Source organism: Aythya marila (genome assembly GCF_965140915.1).
Source record: "Aythya marila genome assembly, chromosome: 5".
NCBI lineage: Eukaryota > Metazoa > Chordata > Aves > Anseriformes > Anatidae > Aythya > Aythya marila.
The window spans coordinates 19642790-19662290 of NC_139046.1; the positions used below are offsets into that span (position 1 = coordinate 19642790).

Here is a 19501-nt window from a genome sequence, read left to right on the forward strand (position 1 = left end):
CAGTTCTCCCAGCAAGGCTCGGATGTGAAGATCAATATTGTGGGTAAATTCTCACTGGCAGCAAACACAACCATCCCATTGTTCCTCCACTGCTTTATCTGGAGGTTGTGCTGCTCAAGGCTGTTGCATGGGTCAGGCTAGAAGAGCTGATAGTCCTCTTTGGCCTGAAACTCAGTTAAGCCTCATTATTTTAAGAAAGGGTATTTCCAAAGTAGGAAATACCAGAAGGTAATTTTATCAGAAGATGCTGCCACTTATGCTGGTCCTTATGAAATTAGCAAGGAAAGAGGTGCAAGTAGCGCTAAGAACAGAGGCGAGAGGTCACTATCCCAGGCAGTCCTCAGCTGTCTCTGTAGGTAGCGAGGCTCATCTTCCACCCAGACCATCACAACTCGAGGGCAGAGCCTGCCTCTCGCTGCCAGCCTGAAGAGCTGCCGTGCAGCCAGTGGTGAGGGCAAGCACCTCAAACTTCCCAGAGGCTCACTGACACGAGGCTGCTGGATTTATTAACAGTCCCATGACATTGCAGAACAGCAAAACGAGATTTAACGCTGTTCTCCTGCATTGACAAAAACCAATAACCAACACCCTGACCCCTTTAAACAAGAGGTTGGCCACTGCACAAATTCTACAGAAGTTGGGTTTCAGCCCTGCCGAAAGAGAGAGCTCCACACGTTTCCTTCAGTGACCATCATCTGGGAGCAGCCCATGTTCCTGAAGCTCATTCCCCTTCCCATTTGCTACCGTGAATTGTTCACTGGCTGGTCGTCGCCAGCTCAAAACACAAAATAGGGACTCATCTGACCAACTTTCTCCATCCCGTTCCTATCTAGCTCTCAACACTCACTCTGTGTGGTTTAGTTTCCCAAACTGCAGAGAAGAGGGCTGACATAAAAAGCTAAATAAAACCTCACTACCACTCCCCCTCAGAGAGCCAACTGAAAGCACGCCAGCCTGTGTATGAGGGGCGAGACCTCTGCTAGTGAAAAGCACTGTGAGTGCCTGGTGAGGCACTGCTCTGCACCAAGGGGGGCAAGCGTTTGTGGTGTCTGGTTCCAGGCTTGCAAACCACCACAGCCCACCGTCACCGGTACCATCCTCATCTCTTTCAAAGCCAGACTTGGCTTGGGTGAAACACGGCAGGTTCTGGACAGCCCAGTGGTACAATCACTGACTTATTTGTGCCTTGGCTAAATTAAGAGAACTGTGCTGAAAAGTCACATTAAAAAGCTGTAAATTTCAGTACAAACATCTATCAGTGACCATCCACGATCTGTTTCAACCACAGACACCTCCTGAGTGTAACAGGGACATAGTGTCTGTGTCTGAAAGCAGAGGAGCAGAAAAGGTCCCTGCCCTGATGTTCCAGAAGAGCATCCTGTTAGACTGCGTTGACTTTTGACCAGTTTCCCCTCTCATGCCCCTGCAAAACCTCCAGCAGCTGAACATTCCATTCCAGGACAAGAAGCCCTGTCTGCAGGTCCCGCATTGCTCTATCTGGTGTTCCTTCAGCTCCCGCAATGCCAACAATGAAATTAGTTGTGAAACATCGTTTATCACCCCTCTTTCCCCTCTGTGTTTTCCACTATGCTGCATGTGAAATCTCATCACCATCCAGTTGTCCATCCCAACAACCCCTCATGAGGGTTGAACTAAAACAGGGGAGATGGACGGGTGCCCTCCTCCTGCCCACCCAGAACTCCCCACTGACCTCAGGTTTCGATTCGGATGGGATCTCGTCAGGGACAGGACTGTTTCTGCTCTTACACTGAGCTGAGCATGGATCATATTGTCAGCAGGCAGCCGACTGTGAAATGGCTTGATGGCCCTTATAATGCCCTTCTTAGGCTTTTGCTTTACTTTAAGCAGGTGTTTCATTTCCAATAAAGTCAAAGCGCGCTTTTTAGTGCTTTATTGAATCAATGTCCATAACCATTGCTTGTCATAACAGAAGAGATAAGCCGAGATCAAGCTCACTGATAAATTGTTTGGTTTCCTGTTTATCTGGATTTCCAGCAGTTAGCTGTAATCCGCCCAACGGAGTAAAAGTTATAAATGAAAGCTGTTTATTAATAAGTATTGTCAGGCATACAAACCAAGTGAATCTGCATGTTCCAAATTAAGTTTTATGCTCTCTTTATGCAACGTTCACTCCTCAAGGCTGCAAGCAAGAGCGGCTCTGCACGCTCTACAGTCCTTGTCATTAAAGCAGACAGACAGAGAGACAGCTTATAGGACCTAGGCTTCCAACTCTTTGGGAAACTGCCTGTGTCTTCCCCAGATCCTGTCCCATGCCCACCCCACACCTTCTGCATCATCTCCTCCGCATCAAGTACTATCATCTCTTTGGAGAAGGAAATCAGATCTGTTTGGCACTCCAAGTCTCACGAGGCAATACACCACTGCAATGTTAGGGTGAGAAGGAGAGCCTACAGAAGAAAAATTCAGTCCCAGCAAAAACTGCTTTCATCACCCTTTTATAAAAATCAGAGACATCAAAGGCTAGACCATGGCTGTTGGCACTGCATGTGCCTATCAGCTCCTTACTCACTTCTGGTCCCTTCCCACTCTGCTTCAGCTAGCCTGCTCAGTCTCTATTCACACTATGCACTGGTTTGCAATCACAGCCCTGCTTGTTTTACTCTTCCCAGTGATGCGGTTTGTGACTACTTAGGGCATAATTCAGTACATCTCCTTCAATACACTGCAAATGAATAATGAGAGCTGCAGAAGAAAAGAGGATTTGATAGAGCAAAAGGGATGAGAGATGAAGAAAGGGAAAAGTGGGGAAAAAGGAAAAGTTTATGCAGTCTAGAGAGGTTAGGAAAACCTTAACCACCGCAGACTGATGGCAGCTCTTCTTCCACTAAGCCTATCGCAGCAACTGGGGTGTGAGAGAGAAGCAATGATGCAGCACCAGAGGGAATGGCTCCCACCCCTGCCTGCAGCCCTGCACACCAGCCCTAGGCCTGGACACGTCATGGGTTATGATCACAGCTGTGCGGCACCACACCAGGACCTCATCCCCCTGGTTCCCCCTAGCCTCTGCCCTCAAATCCCAACACCAAGGCTATTTAAAACTCCGGTCTTGGCCCTTCCAACCAGCCCTCCTCCCCAGCAAAGCCAGCGAGTGTTTGCTCTCATTCCCCAGCAGGTCTGGTGTCTCTGCTTTGCCCCTCTCTCCAGCCCCGCAGCCCTGCTCCTAGACCTCCCTTTCGCCATTTTCCGTACCGGCATCAAAACAAAGTTCAGGGAGATAAGCGCAGACCCTGAGTATCACGTTGCACTTTCCCTCAGGAAGGAAGCCTTTCATTCAAACATGCCTTGAACGTGCCCTGGGGCATGCTAGAAGGAAGGCGTGCTGGATGTGGAAGGGTTTAAAGCATGCCAGTCAGGAGGAGCAAGAGGTTGTATCCATGAGACCCGATGTGGGAGCCAACAGGTAGCCAAGCACAGCGTCCAAAGCAACCCACCCCCTACATCTAGGAGCACCCCTTCTCCCCACACACAAGGGTCTCCTCCTCTGGGCTCTGCACCTCCCCTGCTGGTCTGACAGGCTCGTCTCTCTGTCCACCCCGAACTCTGGAAAAGCCCAAGGTATCACAGTGCAGGATCCTGCAGGATGCTGCCCCCTGAGCGGGCGCACAGGAGAGGCAATGGCAAGCACCAGCTTGGGCCCAAGAGCCACGAGCCCCTTCCTGTTTGTGTCTCCAGTCACAGCTGCTCCCCTGTCCTCTGGCAACGCACATGCTAGTTAATCATTCTTCAGACACATTTAGCTTATCGGAGGGTGCAAAGTCCAAGCCCCTACCAGCAACACCACTGGAGAGAGGCAAAGGGGTTACCCAGTGAGCTCTGCCACAGCAACACCACCCCGAGCAGGGAAATCCCAGGCAGAGGTGCACCGTGGGGACACCAAGCCACGGCCTGGGACCCTGTGAGGGTGGCACCGAGGACAGGCAGACTCCAACAGCACTGCTGTGGGCCAGGGGTCCGTAGGTCACACAGCCTTGCACCATGCTGGCACAGCTCCCAGCTCCAAGGAGTGTTTCGGTCTCACCCCAGCCACAAGGCCGCAGAGCAGAGCAGGACAAGTGCAGCACGGTCCCATCTCACTTCCATCTTCAACAGGCTTCTTCTGGTTTTATTCTCACCAAATGACCATGGTTAGAGAGTGACAGCAGGGTAGAAAGTGGTGTGGAAGCAGAAAATAAGAAGAGGCCACAACCACTCGGGTAGGGATGTACGTCTGGGCAGTGCCCAGCTCTCTGCAGCGCTAACCTGGTGGATGCTCCATCCCAGGGTCCTTGCAGCCAGCAACACAGCAACTGGGATGAGTCCGGCCCCAGACAGCCAGCCCCAGCAAATGCTTTGCTCTAGCAGAAAAGTGAGAGAGCAGAGAGAAACCCTGCCTTGCCTACAGCTCTGTGCAGCTGGCAGGTCACTGGTCACGGGACACCAAAGAGGAGGCTCCAGGGCTCCACAGAGGCTTTCACCATCTCTCCTCAGCCCCCAGAGTTCATCAGGAAGCTGCTGAGATGCTCTGCACTTCCAAGTGAATGTTTCCAGGTCACAACATCTGCTTTTCTTCCCTTACCTTGCAAGCAGCCTTGATTCCAGTGAACAAGCCAAAGCAGCTGGTGCCCCTGCTCCTCATGGGGTCTGGACACCAAAAAACATGGATGGGCAATGGGTGGGCTTTTGGAGAAGTTGGTGGTGCTGGTTGTGCATGAAAGCTTTCCTCCTCCAGACTCTACAGTCCCTTGGGCCTCTCTGTGAGATACCACAGGACAGATGCCAGCACACATCCCAGGTTGAGCTCAGTGAATGATTCTCAAGCACCAGCTCCTGCTTTGTACCTTAGGGGGAAGCTGGCTTTAACCTCCTGGGCAGGATCCACACGCTTAGATCCTACTCACATCAGTAGTTCTAACCCTTTTGCCCCCCAAAGCCACGTGAGAGCTTCCACATCCACATCTGCTCTCCAAAAGACCTGAACCACTCTCTTCCACTGCTGCCTTCTTGCACTCATGTCTGTGCCCAGCTCACTGACATCCCAGCAGAGAAACACCCCCTGCAAACACCTCTACGAAAGGGCAGCACCAAGGAAAGCAGAGATCACATCTGTGCTCCATGGCACTGGCACTTTTCCCTCAGTCCTTCCAGACCCCCAGTCCTCCCCCTCCTGTCAGCCATCTCCTTCCCTCAGCAGCCCTTGTGCAATCCCAGCCTGGGAGCAGCCCAGGTCAGCTCTGAGTCACCAGCACGCCCGTTTCCACCAGCCCGCTCACACCTCCACACACTTCCCTTCATCTTCCCTGATGCCCCCCTCTCGCTGCCACCTCCTCTCCTCCCAGGCCCTGCCTGGTCCCTGTCCAGCCACGGCTCGCAGGACGCCGGCCTGCGGAGGACACATTAACCAGAGCACGGGCAAAGTACCTCTCGCCGACCCCACTGAGCCTCCGCGGGCGTGGGCGCACGTCGCTGTCTGAATCACAACCCACCCCTTATCAGACATCCTCGGGGACCCGCCCTCCTACCAGCAGCTCCCTGGCCTCGCTCCATCTGGATGTCCCCCATCCTTTTCCCCCAGGAGCTTTGGCGAAGCTGAGGAGAGAGGGGAGGGCTGCCCCCAGGGAAGTGCCAGCACACTCACAAGGCCACGCTGGAGGCGCCACCCTTGCCCCGAGAAGCAGACAAGGACAAGTGCTTTGGCTGAAGGCTCTCAGGACCTCCTGCTGCTGGCCCTGCCAGGACGGAGGTAGCAGCTCCCTCTGCCCAGGAACGCTTCCCAGAGCTGCAGAGGGCTCAGGAGAACGCTTTTCTCTCCTCTCTTCCTCTCTCCTGCACCCAGGGCCTGGGATGGAGCCGTGCTCCCCAGCAGCCTCATGTTACCTGCCCTCGTTCAGGACATGTGCTGAGCGGATGCAGACACCAGGCTGGACAGGCTGGGGAGATGGAGGGCAGAGATGGGAGGTCCAGCAAATAAATCACGCTGGAAAAAGAGATGGAGAGGGCAGATAGGAAAGAAAGCTGAGCTGTGGAAGGTAAGGAGGGATCTGTGCAGTTACCTGCCCGGATCCAGCGCATCCTGAGCATGGTGAGAGCAGATGTCAAGCTCCCGCCGTGTCCCTGCTCTCCCCCTCTGTCATTATGCTGCCTAGCTCAGCTTGTCCAGGTCCCAGGGCTGCTGCCTGCTGGTTTTTCTATTCCCCCAGGGAAGAGTGGGAGGGCCAGGGAGGAGGCTGGGAGGCTGCTGCTGCTGCTGCACTCTGGGATTTGGGCCTGCGAGGGGATTACCAGGAGGGATGGTCATGTGTTTGTGCTGTACCAGGTTCCCCAGGACCACTCTGTCACGGGCTAACTCTGCTCAGCAAAGCGCTGCGCACAAAGCCTCTTACCTTCCCCGCTGCGCCAGCCCGGCCCCAGGGAGATGGTCACACTGCAAAGCCACCACTTCCCTGGCCAACCCTTCTGAGAGCCAGGTCTCTGAACGGAGCACCTGGAGCAATGCACAGCAAAGATCACACCATGCTTTTCACATGGAGCCTGTGATTCTCCACAGCCTTTCACCAGTGCTTCCCCTCACTCCTGTAAGGCCAAAGAGCTCCGCACGAGCACTGTGGGTCAGCCTCGCTCCAGCGTGGTCACAGAGCTCTGGGATGCGCTCAGGGACGCAAGGGCAGACAGCAGCTGGACAGGCAGAGGCTGAACAGCGAACATGAAACCCAGCTCACAAAAAGCCATTCCACTCTGTAACTCAAAGGAACCACTCTGATCCTCTGTAGTTACATCACTACGTCAAGACCTGGTGTCAAAAAATGCACATGGGGACAGCTGTCCTGGCCCATGGCCGGCTTCTGTCCCTTCTGCCACCACTCTTCTCAGCCACAGGAGACCACCAGTCTCCTCTCTGCACTCCTAAATAGCCAGGAAGCCTCCAAAGCAGCCCCTTCTTTCTCTACAACTCTTTTGTGCACTCCTCCAAGGTTTGTCCCCCGGCAGAAACAAGGTCGCCATGTGCTCAGCAGTCCCCAGTGAGCTGTAACTCACAGCGGGGGTCACCAGCACTGCCAGCAGCAAGAGCTCCTCCAGCTCAGGGCCGCCTTCCCCAGCATTTTGGCCAGCTCTGAAGAAGAAAGAACGATTCCTCGTCCCTCGGGCTCACTGCTTTGCAGTTTCACATTGGCGAAAGCTTCACTGCTGGAGTTCTCTGCTGGTTCCTGCCCATCAGCAGATCCCCGTGCGGGCGTGCAGCACACCCAAGCAGCACGCAGACACAGCCCTCATGACGCAGCACGGCGGACAGGGTGCGAACCCACAAGTCCTGGATTCAGCTCTCTGCCTCAGCCCCCTCGTTTCCTCTCTCTGCACCCAGGGAAGACGGGGCGATGGCCCTGACCTCCTCCTGCAGGGCAGCATTTCCTACGCACACGTGGAAAGTGCTCCGTAACACACAATAAAAATCACCAAGAAAGGAACCAATACCATTAACACACATATGCAAGCACTCCTACGGGTGAAAACATTCACTAATACAAACACACTTGCTGCCTCACTGATAAACCGCCCGGTGCTCGCCTGCTCCCCCTGAGCTGGGAGACTCCAGCGACTGCCCCAGCAGCGAGCACAGCGCCCTGTGCGCAGGGGCACACAGACATGCAGCCATCCCGCTTCCGACTGCTCCAGCCACTGGTGCACAGCAAAACATCGTGAGGACTGAGATAAATCTGCTGCATTTCACGGCTCTCACTGAAAATCCAGCCCTTTTTACTGTCTTTCCCAACTGGAGTTCAACTCGAAATCCTCTAAACTCTTTGCATTTGCTATTTCTTCTCCATCTCTTGCCCTATCCCTGTGCAGCCATCTGCCAAACCGCCCACTCCCCTGCCCCCCAAGCCCAGCTCTGCACATCTTTCCCGATATACATTCTTTAACAACCTCTTATCTCATAAATTAGCCGAGAGAGAGAGGGATCCCGAATAGCTGAGCTCTGTCGTAACTGTTTCCCTTACGCGAGTGGTAGGCAGGGAGGAAGGTAAGGTTTCTTGCAGGATGCCAGCCAAGGGTCAGACACTTTCAACTCCCTACTTTTCCTTTGATACAAAATACAAGCGCACTGGATAAACACTCCCAATACTATGGAAAGACCAAACTGAGCTCCTTTACCTCCGTGCCAGAACCCCCAGCATCCCACACTCTCTCCTTAAAGCTCTCCCAGCCGCCTGCCCGCAGCTCTCCTCACCTTTCTCCTAGTCCTTTCCCAACATCAGAGCAAAGTCCTAGACGGTTCACATCATTCTTCTGCTTCTCCATCCTTGTGCAGTCTCAGATCTCGCTGTCAAAGAGCAGACAACTACACCCCAGGGAAATAACAATACCCTGCCCCAGCAGACGCCCAGAGCCTGCTTTATGAAAATCAGGGCCCATCCCTTGAAGGTGAGAAGACCAGAGCCAGGACCCCGGATCTTGGGTGTGTTTGCTCCCCAAGACAAGCCCCACTCTGCAGCCAGGAGCCACGGCACCGTCGCCGCAGCCACGCACCAGGATTTGCCCTCAGCAGACACCAGCTCTCTGCCACACCTCGGGCGAGCACAGCCCCCACTCCCCAAAAGTCTGCGAGAGACCAGTTAATCCTTGTCTGACACTTTGAAATACCGAGCGCTGCTCAAGCACTAAAGGATTACTCTTAAATATGGTGCGGTTGCCTGCAGCCGACTCAGGTATTGTGCAAACCAGCTTCAGGCAAATGAAAGGGAATTCCCTAATTATTTCAGGGTTTTCAGTGTACAGGAAGAGGAGCCTTTAGTTTGAACTCTCCACTTGAGAGAAGATGATCTGTGAGAAGAAAAAAGATTTTGCTATAAAAGAAAACTGCAGTTTGAACACGTGTTCCCTGCAGGAAGGGGAACAGCACACACCTTTGAAGAAGTTATAGGGTACTGAGGAAGCCAGTTCCACTAACAAATTTAGCCCTATAAATTAATAAACTCTAATAGGTCCTTTGTTCATCGTTATATTACACATCCAGGAACCATTAATCCTTCCACACACTGAGATTCCAGGGCAAATCCAACTCTGTGCTGCAGGACTGGCCATTTCAGGCGCTGCCCTACACTTCCAAATAACAGGGTCGGTTTGGCCGCTGACTCCTTCAGAGCACCACTACTGGAAGTGTGCACAAGAGGGAAGAGTCTCGCTCTTTCACCTCGCTGCATCAACCAAGCAGCAACCCTTCGCGCTCAGACTTTCTCCCTGTTTCCCTTCTCGCTCTCAAGCACCATGTCCTAACAGCCACTCTTTAACAGCACCAAAGGGACGAAAGAAAGCAAAGAGCCACACTGGGCTCTGCGAAAAAGCTAAGCTCAGAGAAGTTCTTCAAAGGAAGTCACACAAGTAAGCGAATAGCAAAGATGGAGATATCTCCTTCAGCCCTGGTTTTCCTCACTCTCTGTTTTTACATAGACAAGATGTTTTTGGTTCGAGAAGGAGAAAGAAAGAGAACTAGAATGACAGAAAGAGGGAGGAAATAAAAGAGAGAAAGACAAATATAACAAAGAGAAAGAAGGAAAGATAAAGAGAAGAAGAGTCCCAGAATAGTTGAGGCTGGCAGGGATCTCCTGAGGCCATCTCGTCCAACCTTCCTGCTCAAGCAGGGTCACCTACAGCACCCGGAAAGAAAGTCAGATGGACAGAAAAAGAAAGAAACCCTCCAGCCTAAGAAAAGATGCTCTGGGAGAGAGTGAGAGAGAGATTCCACTTTTTCAAGCAAAAACAAGAGGCAAACGGCTGAAGCTTAATGCCTGTAGATAACGTTGGGTGCTGAGCGAGGGCAGCGTGGGGTGCTGGGGAGGCACACGGTGTGCTGAGGACAGCAGGTGGGTGGGCAGGGTTAGGAGCTTGGTCCCAGTGGAAACCCCAAAACAAAACAAGCCCCCTGAAGGCTGAGGAGAAAACAGGCTGGGAGCACATGATAAGAACCCGTGTGGCGAGGCTTCCGTCCTCACTAATCCTGTCACTCCCAGGAACCCAGAACCACGGCTGGAACAAAGAGGGGATGCTTGGGCCTCTGGGGAGACGCGTTGAGCAGCTCAAGCCTCCGCTCGGTCCCAGCCTCTCCGGAGAGCATCCTCTGCTCGTGGCACACCTTCCTCTCCCTCCACAGGTCCAGTCCTCCCGCCAGCCAGAGGAACGGAGGGGCTGTGGTGTTCCCACCCTGATGGTGCAGAGCAAGTGCAGCGGGCAGCACGCTGCCCAGTGCCCCTGCAGCCAAAGCACAGCACGAGGACCGCCGGAGGGGTCCCACGCTCCAGACCTGACCCGTGCACACAGACAGCTCTCTGCCAGCTACAGGCCAAGCCCCAGGCTGTGCTGCCACCAGTACCGGGACCCATTGACGCAACGAAGCCTCGCTGGGACGGGTGTTGTCGCCCCTCGACAGGCCCATGGCCCACACAACCGAAACGTCCGCCTGGGAACGGGCCCACCAGAAAACAAGGGGCACACGGCGTGGGGCACAGCACCGAAGGGAGAGAAACAAAGATAGCGAGCAGGGAAGAGAAGCAACGAGGGTCAACCAGGAAGAGAGGAACGTGCCAACAAAACCGGCCCAGGGAGAAGCTGCGCTGAGCCAAGGGAGGGACAAGAAAGGGCATGAGGGTCCCAGCGGCACAGCGAGCAACCGCGTCTCACCCCTGCTTGACAAATTCTCTTTGCAATCACTTTTCCACCCTGGGCTTTGGACTGGGCTGCCTCCAGTTCGCACTCTGGTGAAGGAGGCTGCGCTCTGTGATGGGGTCCGGGCTGCGGGCGGACGGCAGAGCCCTGCAGACACCGGCTGCGGGATGGTGCAGGGTCCCCTGCCAGCCCCCCGACGGGCGCCGAAGACGGGCGACGTCCCCGCTGAAGCTCTCAACGGGGACCCCGTCCCGGGGAACACGGGGGGGCAGAAACTCGGCCCCGAGGCGAGCCGAGGGGGGGAGCAGGAGCCTCGACCCCTGCGCCGAAGTGGCTGCCAGGAGCCCGGCCCCGAGGCACGGGTTCGGTCCCCGCGGGGCGGCGGGCGGAGAGCGCGGCGCTGCCAGCCCGGGGGCGGCTCCGCGGGGCCCGGAGGTTGCGAGCCCGGCCGGGACCCACCACCCCGGGGCTCCGCTTACCTTCAAAGAAGCGCTGCAAAGCCTCCGTCTCGTCCACCACCTCCATAGCTGTGCCATGCACCGGGCGGCCGGGCTACTGTCCGCCGCGGGGCATCCCCCGGGGCCGCTCCGCAGCGCTCCGCAGGGCTCCCGGAGCCGCCGGCCCGGGCTCGGGCTCGGGCTCGGGGCTGCGGCTCCGCGCTCCGCCTCCCCTCTCCTCCGGCCCCGGTCCCGGCCCCGGTCCCGCTCCGCCTCCGCCGCCCGGAGCCCCCCTGGCGGCCCCGACGGGCAGCGCAGCCGGGGGGGGGCGGCCCCGGAGCGGTCGGGGGGCGGCCGGCGAGCGGAGTCGGGGCGCGGGGCGTAAATGAAGTCACAGTTGTCCGAGCGCAGTTAACCAAACGCCGGGCCCCTGCCAGGCGCAGACTGTGGGACCATTCTCTCCGGGGCAGATAAAGCGCACAATGAGGTTTTGTCCGTCCCCACAACCCAATTCAGAAGGGCAGATTCTCTTACATATATAAATATATTTTTCTCGCTCCCACAGCTGTGCAGTGACCAATTCTTCTCTGGGGAGGGGAGGGGGGCTGAGGTTTGGGGAGAGTAATAGGTCTATTATTTCAGGGATGGAAAGAAAGAGCTCAACAGCCCTTTTTTCTTCTCTCTCCCTCTTTCCATTAAGACAATTGTTATTCTCTGTTACCCCACGGCCCTTGTTCCTGGGCACACGCACTCACATCCCCCCAGCTTCGGGCACAAGCTGCGTGGGAAGGAAGCAAAACATTTTCTGTGTCGAAGTTTATTCTCGCCATGGAGCCCGAGGGCCAGCCCAGCCAGACCCACAGCTGCTCAGGGCCAGGCCAGGCGCTAGGCCCTACCAGGTATTAGACCCCAGAATTAAATGCTCCTGGATCTGATGAAGGACCCCACCAAATGCAGCCAGGGCTAACTAGTGACTGGGTTGCTCTCCAGCCCCTGAGCTTGCCCAGATGTCTGGGAAATCGCCTCCAGTCTCCTACGCATACAAGAAGTAGGTACACGCAGAGTAAGATACTCCTTGCCGTAAATAAGGGTATGCCAAGGAGGCCCTTTAGGATCCCTCACGTCTCGCATGCATCTCTGCCATGTCCCCGTGAGTTCCCGAGCATCACCCGGACCTCTCTCCTGTAATAATTTACAGGAGTGGCAGGAGGGAGCCGGAGCTTCAGCTGCTCAGGCACAATAAAACAACAGGGGAAGGCCAAGGCTATTCTGGGTCGCTTCGCTGGTGGCTGCCAAAGCCAGCAAGAGAACCTGTAAACAGCCTGAGCTGGCAGAAGATCAAGTCCCTGCCAGATATGGCGTTAGACCCTAAAGTTGAGTCCAAAGATGATCCAAAGACTTGAAAGGCGAATGACCCTCAGACCGATCCGCCTCAGATCCGTATCCCGCTGGATCACCTGCGCCGTTCCCTGCCTGGGATTCCCCACCCCAAGGAGTGAATTCCCGTGCGTTGACCGGCTTCAGGCAGAACTCAGTGACCTCTTTGCTTTCCCTCAGCAGCCACACCGCAAGCTGGGGCATGGCAGAGCAGCCAGACGCCGTTGTGCTCTGAGAGCATCCCGCTAGCGACTGGGACGCAGCAGAGCAGCTACCAGCCATGAGTTTGCCTCTCAACAAACACCCCGTGTACCTATGGGGGAGCAGGATAAATAAATGCTCGGGTCATTTGTCCACACCACGGAGTTATCATAAGAACAAGCAGGCCGATGGCCCAGAAATAATTTCTGAAATAACTCGGTGTCTTTGGGCAACAGCACGAAGCTCGCCAGGTATTTGCGCACCGCGCACAGCCGGGGTATCCCAGACTCAACGTGGTTTTACCTGTGTGGTGCCATTACTGCCGTATCACACACTTCATTATCTTAGTAGTAAGAGGCGTCGGTGATTAATAACTGTTACTCCCACTTCTCACGGGGAAGGCAGAAGTCCCAGCTGGCAGCCCGTGAAACACAAGCCACGGTTCCTGATCCCAAGCCAGTGCCTGGTCCCTTGGACTGAACTCCCCCCCAGGGCTGGTGCACCCGTCTTTGCTGCACCTGGACCACTCAAGGTATCGGCTGTCCGCCCTTCTCACCTTCATTTTTTTCTTGCCTGTTTGAATCTCTGTCCCAAGGAGTGCTGCTGTCTCATTCCTAGACTAAATTAAACAGAAAAGACAGTTGGGGCACGTGCTCCTGCTGGCACCAAGGCACGCACTCAGGCTCATCCCTTCTGGAAATGGGACAGTGCACCTGGTCCCTCGCTGCAATGAGCTCCGACCCTGGCATGTCAGGGTCGTACTTGTGCAACCCCCAAGAAATACTGGAGAGTTTTGAACCCAGAACCACTTCAAGGTATTTGATCTACTGTTGTTGCACACTAAGCAGCACCAGGGGATAGAAATCCAGCCCCCATCACAGGGGGCTGTTTGCTTTCCTTCCCGCTGCCTCCCCTCTGCCACTCTCCCTCCCGTTCAGCCCGTGTCCTCCCGTTTCCCCGTCTCTCCCCCTCGGATACACACACACACTCCCTTCCTCATTTCCTCCGGGTCACGCTCTCTGTAAACACTGCTCTCTCTATGCCATGTGGTTGGTCGGGAGCGCGAGCCAAGGAGGGGGTGGAGGGATATTACTCATGGAAGGTGTGGCTGTTGCTCCCTCCAGCGCTAAATTTCAAAGTCCAATTGAAAACAAAAAAATAATTCAGCAGTGCCCCCCGCCCTGCCTCGCACCCCAGCACCCCAGCAAGCTTCTCAGACACAGCCCGAAGTCTTTTGGGTCTCTTTTTACCTTCCCTCAGCCCCTGTCTTGGGGGCCAGGTTAGCAAGCACATGCCCCCAGGAGCCAGAACCCGCAGCCCAGCTGAGGTGAGGTTCAGTGGAGCAGGGTGCTTGGGCACCAGACGTGGGGTTGCCCTGACGCAGCTGTGCCATCAGACACCAAAGGAGATGCTGGAGGTGTTGGAATAGTCGGTGTCTCACACCAATGGTTCCTGTGTTACGTATTCGGCACATGCACACCCCTGGGTTTAGCACCTTCACGATATATCAGTTTCAAAGGTGGTTTAGGGCCCACTCGGGTTACAAGAAGTGACGGTGCTCAATTTCACCACAGAAAAAAATCAGGGGCAGCGGGGCGTGCCCATGTCGAAGCGGTCGTACACCAGCAGTCTTCGTGCCTTGTTCCTTTGTGTCCTCTTGGGAAGCGGGCTTACAAAACCGCCCTGTGCTTGCTGCTGTGCCTGCCCTGACTTCAGCCTGTGCTGGTCTGCCTCACCAGCATTTACTGGAGACACGACTAGGGCAAACTGTAAACATTTTACATGCACTAAATAGGACATACTGACACTTCCCCATGGACCCTGTGAATTGCGTTCAGGTGGCCTCCTTAGCTACACAGTTTTGGGATGCTTCCTTTTGGATATGTCAGCCAGGACTTGGATTCAGTCACACTGCACATGGTTAAAAAAAAATATAAGGCACTACGCACCGGGCTTAAAAATCAGAGAAACAATAATATGGCCAATCTACTGTCACCCTTGAAGCCTGCGAAGAAGGGCTGTAGAAAGCAGGCAATGTTGTTGCCGGTATTAGTACCTGTATAGTGTTCGGGTGAGAAGGGAGCTGCTGCGTAAGGGCTTCATGCGGGGATGGTCCATGCAGCCTCCCCTGAACTCTGCCCAGTTAACATCTGCTCGGGGCTCGGAGTCAGCTCAGCCCCAGGGGCTGTGCAGGACTTGTCTTTCCCATGGTTATCTGGCTGCACCGAGGGACAGGGAAACTTCTCTCCTTGACCCCACCTGACTTCCCTGGGGAAGAGCTGGTGCTCTTATCTGCTGTGACAATGCTTCTTTGAGCCAGCCAGCGAAGTCAGTGCGATCACACGGTGATCCAGAACCTCCAAGCCAAGACTACAGCTTCGATTAGTAACGCCACGGGAATGCAGGCAATGAGGGGAGCCAGCAAGCTGGTGATGAGGCTCCTTCTCACGTAGCACTGGCCTTGTGCACCCGTGTGCTCGGTTGTTTTACAATGCTTAAGTTTGCGGGACGGTGCTGGCAGGCAGGGCTGGGGAGCTCGCAGACCTCACCAGCTCTCTAACTGGTTTGGGGCACTTTGGGAAACCCTCACATGAGCTTGGGAAGAGCTCATCAGATTGACTGACCTGGTTAAGGAATTTACAAAGCCCACAGCTGGATTTCAAGGGCCGCAAGGCAGTGACAGTGCTTAGGAAAGACTCTGTGGGTGCAGGATTCAGACCTGCATTCTGTACAGCGCGCTGCTCCTCTGGGATGCCGTCAGCCACATCAGCTGCACGCTGCTCCTCTGTGCTACCACTGCACAGCTATCGGCAGCTTCCATTTTTGATCCAACAAAAGAAACCGCCAAAGATGATTACAGATTTTAAAGCTGTAAACTTTAGCTTGCTTTAAAATCACAACAATCTAGTATTTCCAGTATTTCTTAATTTATCAGGGCAGAAAGAATGAATTTAGAACTCTGAAGAGTCCAGGAATCCCAACTTCCTAGTGCGCCAGAGAAAGCACCTACTTTCTTGTTTCACAAATCCCTGCTGCTATCCTATGTAATGCTTTCCAACCTTACCAGTGCTCCTGAAGTGCTCTCTCTCCTGACACGTACGTAAGGATGAAGTGCCGATAGGAATCAATGGGGGGTTGGAATCAATCCCCATCAGTTTTCAGTTGGAACCAGGAAAATAATAACACCCTTAGCCAGCGTTTGAGGCTGAAATCCCTTAAGGTAATGTAGTGTAGTGGGATGCAGAGAGGAAGGATGCTGGGATGGAGGAAAAAGTATTTGGAAACCTCACTGGGACAGGATGCAGCAGCTTGAGGCTTGCAGCCAAAGGCTGGTGTGCAGTCTCTTGGATGAGCACAGCTGAGAAGGGGATTATTTTGTGTCTCAACAGCAGAAGGCAGGTGGGATGGAGGGTCAGGTTTTGACCTACACTGTGGTAGTGGCCAGCAAGATGCTGCTGCTGGCATACGTAAGAGCAGTGGAATCAAGCAGAGGATGCACAGCACAGGGTGCGAACTAGCTGGCAGGATTACAGGGCGTTTCAGGTGCCTGCTGTTCTCTCCCATTCTTACCTCACTCGATGGCCTCAGGCAGCAGGCACTGCGGTCTGGATGGCTCAGAAGGGAGACAAATGTGGGGAGCACACGTGTGACATTTCTGCTGAGCTGGAGGCACAGGGGAAAGGACGAGAGCCTTAACGCTGCTCTGCTTCCTGCTACCATGCTCTATCAAAACTTCCTTTTGTTGAACTCAGACACCTTCCTCCTGTTCCTGTAATTGGGCTTTGCCTGAGGACACAGAAAGGCAGAGGGAGATGCAAATAGAGCAGCAAGAGGTAACACTAGCGCGCAGTACAAAGGAGAGTGTCATTCGCTCGAGGGTCATTGGCCTTGTTAGCTCCAACGCCGCCGATACGGTTATCACGGATGTGTAAGGTACATCCTAAATTGCTCTGCCAGCACGCCAGGAGCAGCTTGCTGCCTGCAGAAGCAAACCCACTCCTCTCTGCTCTCCCTCTATTGCCAGACACCCCTTGCCACACCTCCAGCACTTCCCAGCTCAGCAGAGCTCACCCTGCTTGCACACAAGGCGACGCTGAACGAAGGCAAGGTGGGAACAGCCAGCTCTCCGTGCTCCCTGACATTTCAAACCCATTCTCCCTTGAACGTTGCTGACGTAACTGGATTCGGCAAGTCTAAATAGGCCAACTGAAGAACCAGGGATCGCGCCACAAGTCCAGTCAGTTGATTTCTTTCCTTGGTTTTGCACTTACACAAATATTGCCACCTTCAAGACCCTTTCTCCTTACCCTCCAGCCTCACACAGCAAGCATCCTTTTCTGTGGGCTCCTCTGAGGCAGCCAGCAGGCAATCCTATGAAATCAAGGTACACTGAATTCTTCCCCCAGCCCCCAAAACGCATCTCTTCTTCTCCGTGGGTCTGGCTGTCTCTTTCTCTCTCTCTAGGCTGCCCAGCAGCTTTCATCTTTGTGTTATGGCGTCTCCTCGCCTCAAACACTGCTGCAATTCTTCCCCTTGTCAGGGAGCATGGTTATTCTGGGAGCCCCCTGCCAGCTGTGCAGAACGAAGGCATTTCATAATGGAAGTTGTGCGGCCACCTAAACAAAACACTGCTTGCTCGGGCTGCCTCTCACTTGCAACTCCTGCCAGTTTCTAGGCAAACTGGAACTCCAGCGGGCCTTGCTGGGAGCCGCTGCCTCAGCTTGAAGGATGCAAAAATGCTCAGGGAAGAGCCTCCATTCCCAAGAGCTCTGATTTGTCTTTAAAAAAAAAGAAAGGGAAAAGATGAGCAGGGGTACTCCCTGTACGTTTGGGGCAAGATGTCTCAAATCAACACGCAGCCACAGAGGGCGACCGGTTTGGCTCCACCAGCAAAGGACTGCACGGAACAGAAACGTCCCAGCAGTGGGCTCAGAGGCCTTGGCAGAAGCGACAAACTATCAAAGCTGAGGAACATGTCCTCCAGTGAAGCCCCCAGAGATCAGTACTGATCAGCGGGGCTGGTGCAAGAGCACACACTCGTCCACGTACAAGCATCTTGGCCACCTGGGCACACAACCACCACCAAGTGGACCAACGCAGGCAGGTGGAGCTCAGCCAGCCCAAGGAGGTCCATCCCGTGGATTCTTCCTCAGAGGAGCCTCCTTTTGCTGAGTCCTTGTGCAGAGGCTGCAAACCTCCTCCGTGATCAGCCAATGGCCGGGGTGAGACAGCAGAAGATGCAACCTCACCCTTCCCCAACGCCCCGTACACACCCAAGGTAGCTCCCACACTGCTGGAGGCGGAAGCTGACTGCTGCAGGCTCGCTCTGTTATCTCCTCTTGGCAAGAGAACGGCGCTGATAAATCGCTCGCTGGTTATTCATTAACTGCCAGAGGTTTGTTCCCAAGATGGAGAGAACACCACCATTGATTTAGAAAAAGGATAAAGGAAGGTCACCAGCGAGACACCCATTCTGGGAGACCTCTGCGCCCTGGCACCCCAGCTGCTGCCAGGAGCACGGGGGCTCGCATGAGCACTGCTGGGATTCAGAACAACCAGGGCAGAGAGGGGAGCATGAGAAACTTGAAAACTCCTTGGGAAGGTGGGAAAGGAGCTCCTGCTGCACTCCTTTCTGGGGCTTTCCCCACGGAGTTCGTGCCAGTTCATGGTACTGCTGAGGTCTGTTATCCCCAGGCCTGCACTCAGCAGCGGCACAGCAAACAGTGGGAGCAGGCAGAAGGCAGCGTTTTAGGGAACCCCTACAGAGGGCAGGTGCCCAAGGCAGGCAGCAGTGAGCACGGGCACAGCACCCTCTGCTGCAGCTCGGCCGAGCGACGCGGGGCACCACGGAGCGGGCACACCAACCGCAGGCAGGGAAGCATCGTACGCCAGCTTCTGCATCTCCAGACAATCAAATCCAAGCTTGGCTGAGCCCCTGTGCTGACTTTCGTAGGAACAAATGAACTCAGATGCTAGGGTTGCCTTTCAAGGAAGCTTGGTTACTGGAAGTAACAGCAGCATAACCAGAGATCGCTGAGAAGGCAGGGAAATTCAAGTAGCTATTGCTAGAGAAAAGCACGGGTATTCGGAGGTGCTTGGTTTCAGAGCAATACATGCAGGCAACGCAGCCCTTCACTCTGTGAGTCTCACCCCTCTGCATGCCCAGCGCTGCTGTTGTGGCCTGACACACCACCACCCACCCCTCTTCCATTTCTAATTTTCCAAGCTTCTCCTTACAGCGGGGCAGGCTGACCTGACTCCTGCTCGCTTTGTACTAATCTGGCCTCATAAAACAAGCAGAAATCACCCTGCAATGGCAAGCAGCATCCCTGTGTTCTCTATTGTACTATTAATTGAAAGAACTAAGTTAGCTAGACACACCACCTAGCTATAAATCCTTCCAGAGGTTCTTTTTATTTCCCTTAACATTCCTCCCAAGAAAGATCGTTTGGTCAAGTAAGGCTTTATGTAATACAACTGACCAGACCATTACCTCTTTTGAAACAGTACAGACTAAATAACCTTTCACACCTTGAATTTTTAAAGCATACCTTCTGCACAATCACCTCCAAATCTCTGTTTCTTAACCTTTTCTTTTTCCTCTTTTCTAACCGAAGGACAACCTAGCACTTGAAAAAAAGACAATGAACCAGCTTGTGAAGTGTTGTTACTGTGGTTGCCATTTAGGAGTCATTTAAAAATTAGATTACAGCTTTAATTTACATATTTTCCATTAGTTGACACCCATTTTCTTTTCTTCCTTGGGAATGCATCAGTCTGGTTTACAAATTGTCAGAAAAATTGTTTTC

General features: G+C 54.2%; 2 protein-coding genes across 4 annotated transcripts in view; both read right to left on the minus strand.

Moving 5' to 3' along the window:
- The window catches only part of MYRF (myelin regulatory factor), a 62881-nt gene extending 51553 nt beyond the window's left edge, over window positions 1–11328 (minus strand). For all 3 annotated transcript variants that reach the window (XM_082761426.1, XM_082761425.1, XM_082761424.1), the window contains exon 1: window positions 11157–11328. In XM_082761426.1, the coding sequence (XP_082617552.1) occupies window positions 11157–11202 (46 nt within the window). In that variant the 5' untranslated portion in view covers window positions 11203–11328. The remainder of the gene's footprint in view (window positions 1–11156) is intronic.
- Window positions 11329–16443: 5115 nt separating this feature from the next.
- The window catches only part of DAGLA (diacylglycerol lipase alpha), a 73176-nt gene continuing 70118 nt past the window's right edge, over window positions 16444–19501 (minus strand). The window contains exon 23 of the transcript XR_014317555.1: window positions 16444–16478. The gene's annotated coding sequence lies outside the window, so the exon portion shown is untranslated. The remainder of the gene's footprint in view (window positions 16479–19501) is intronic.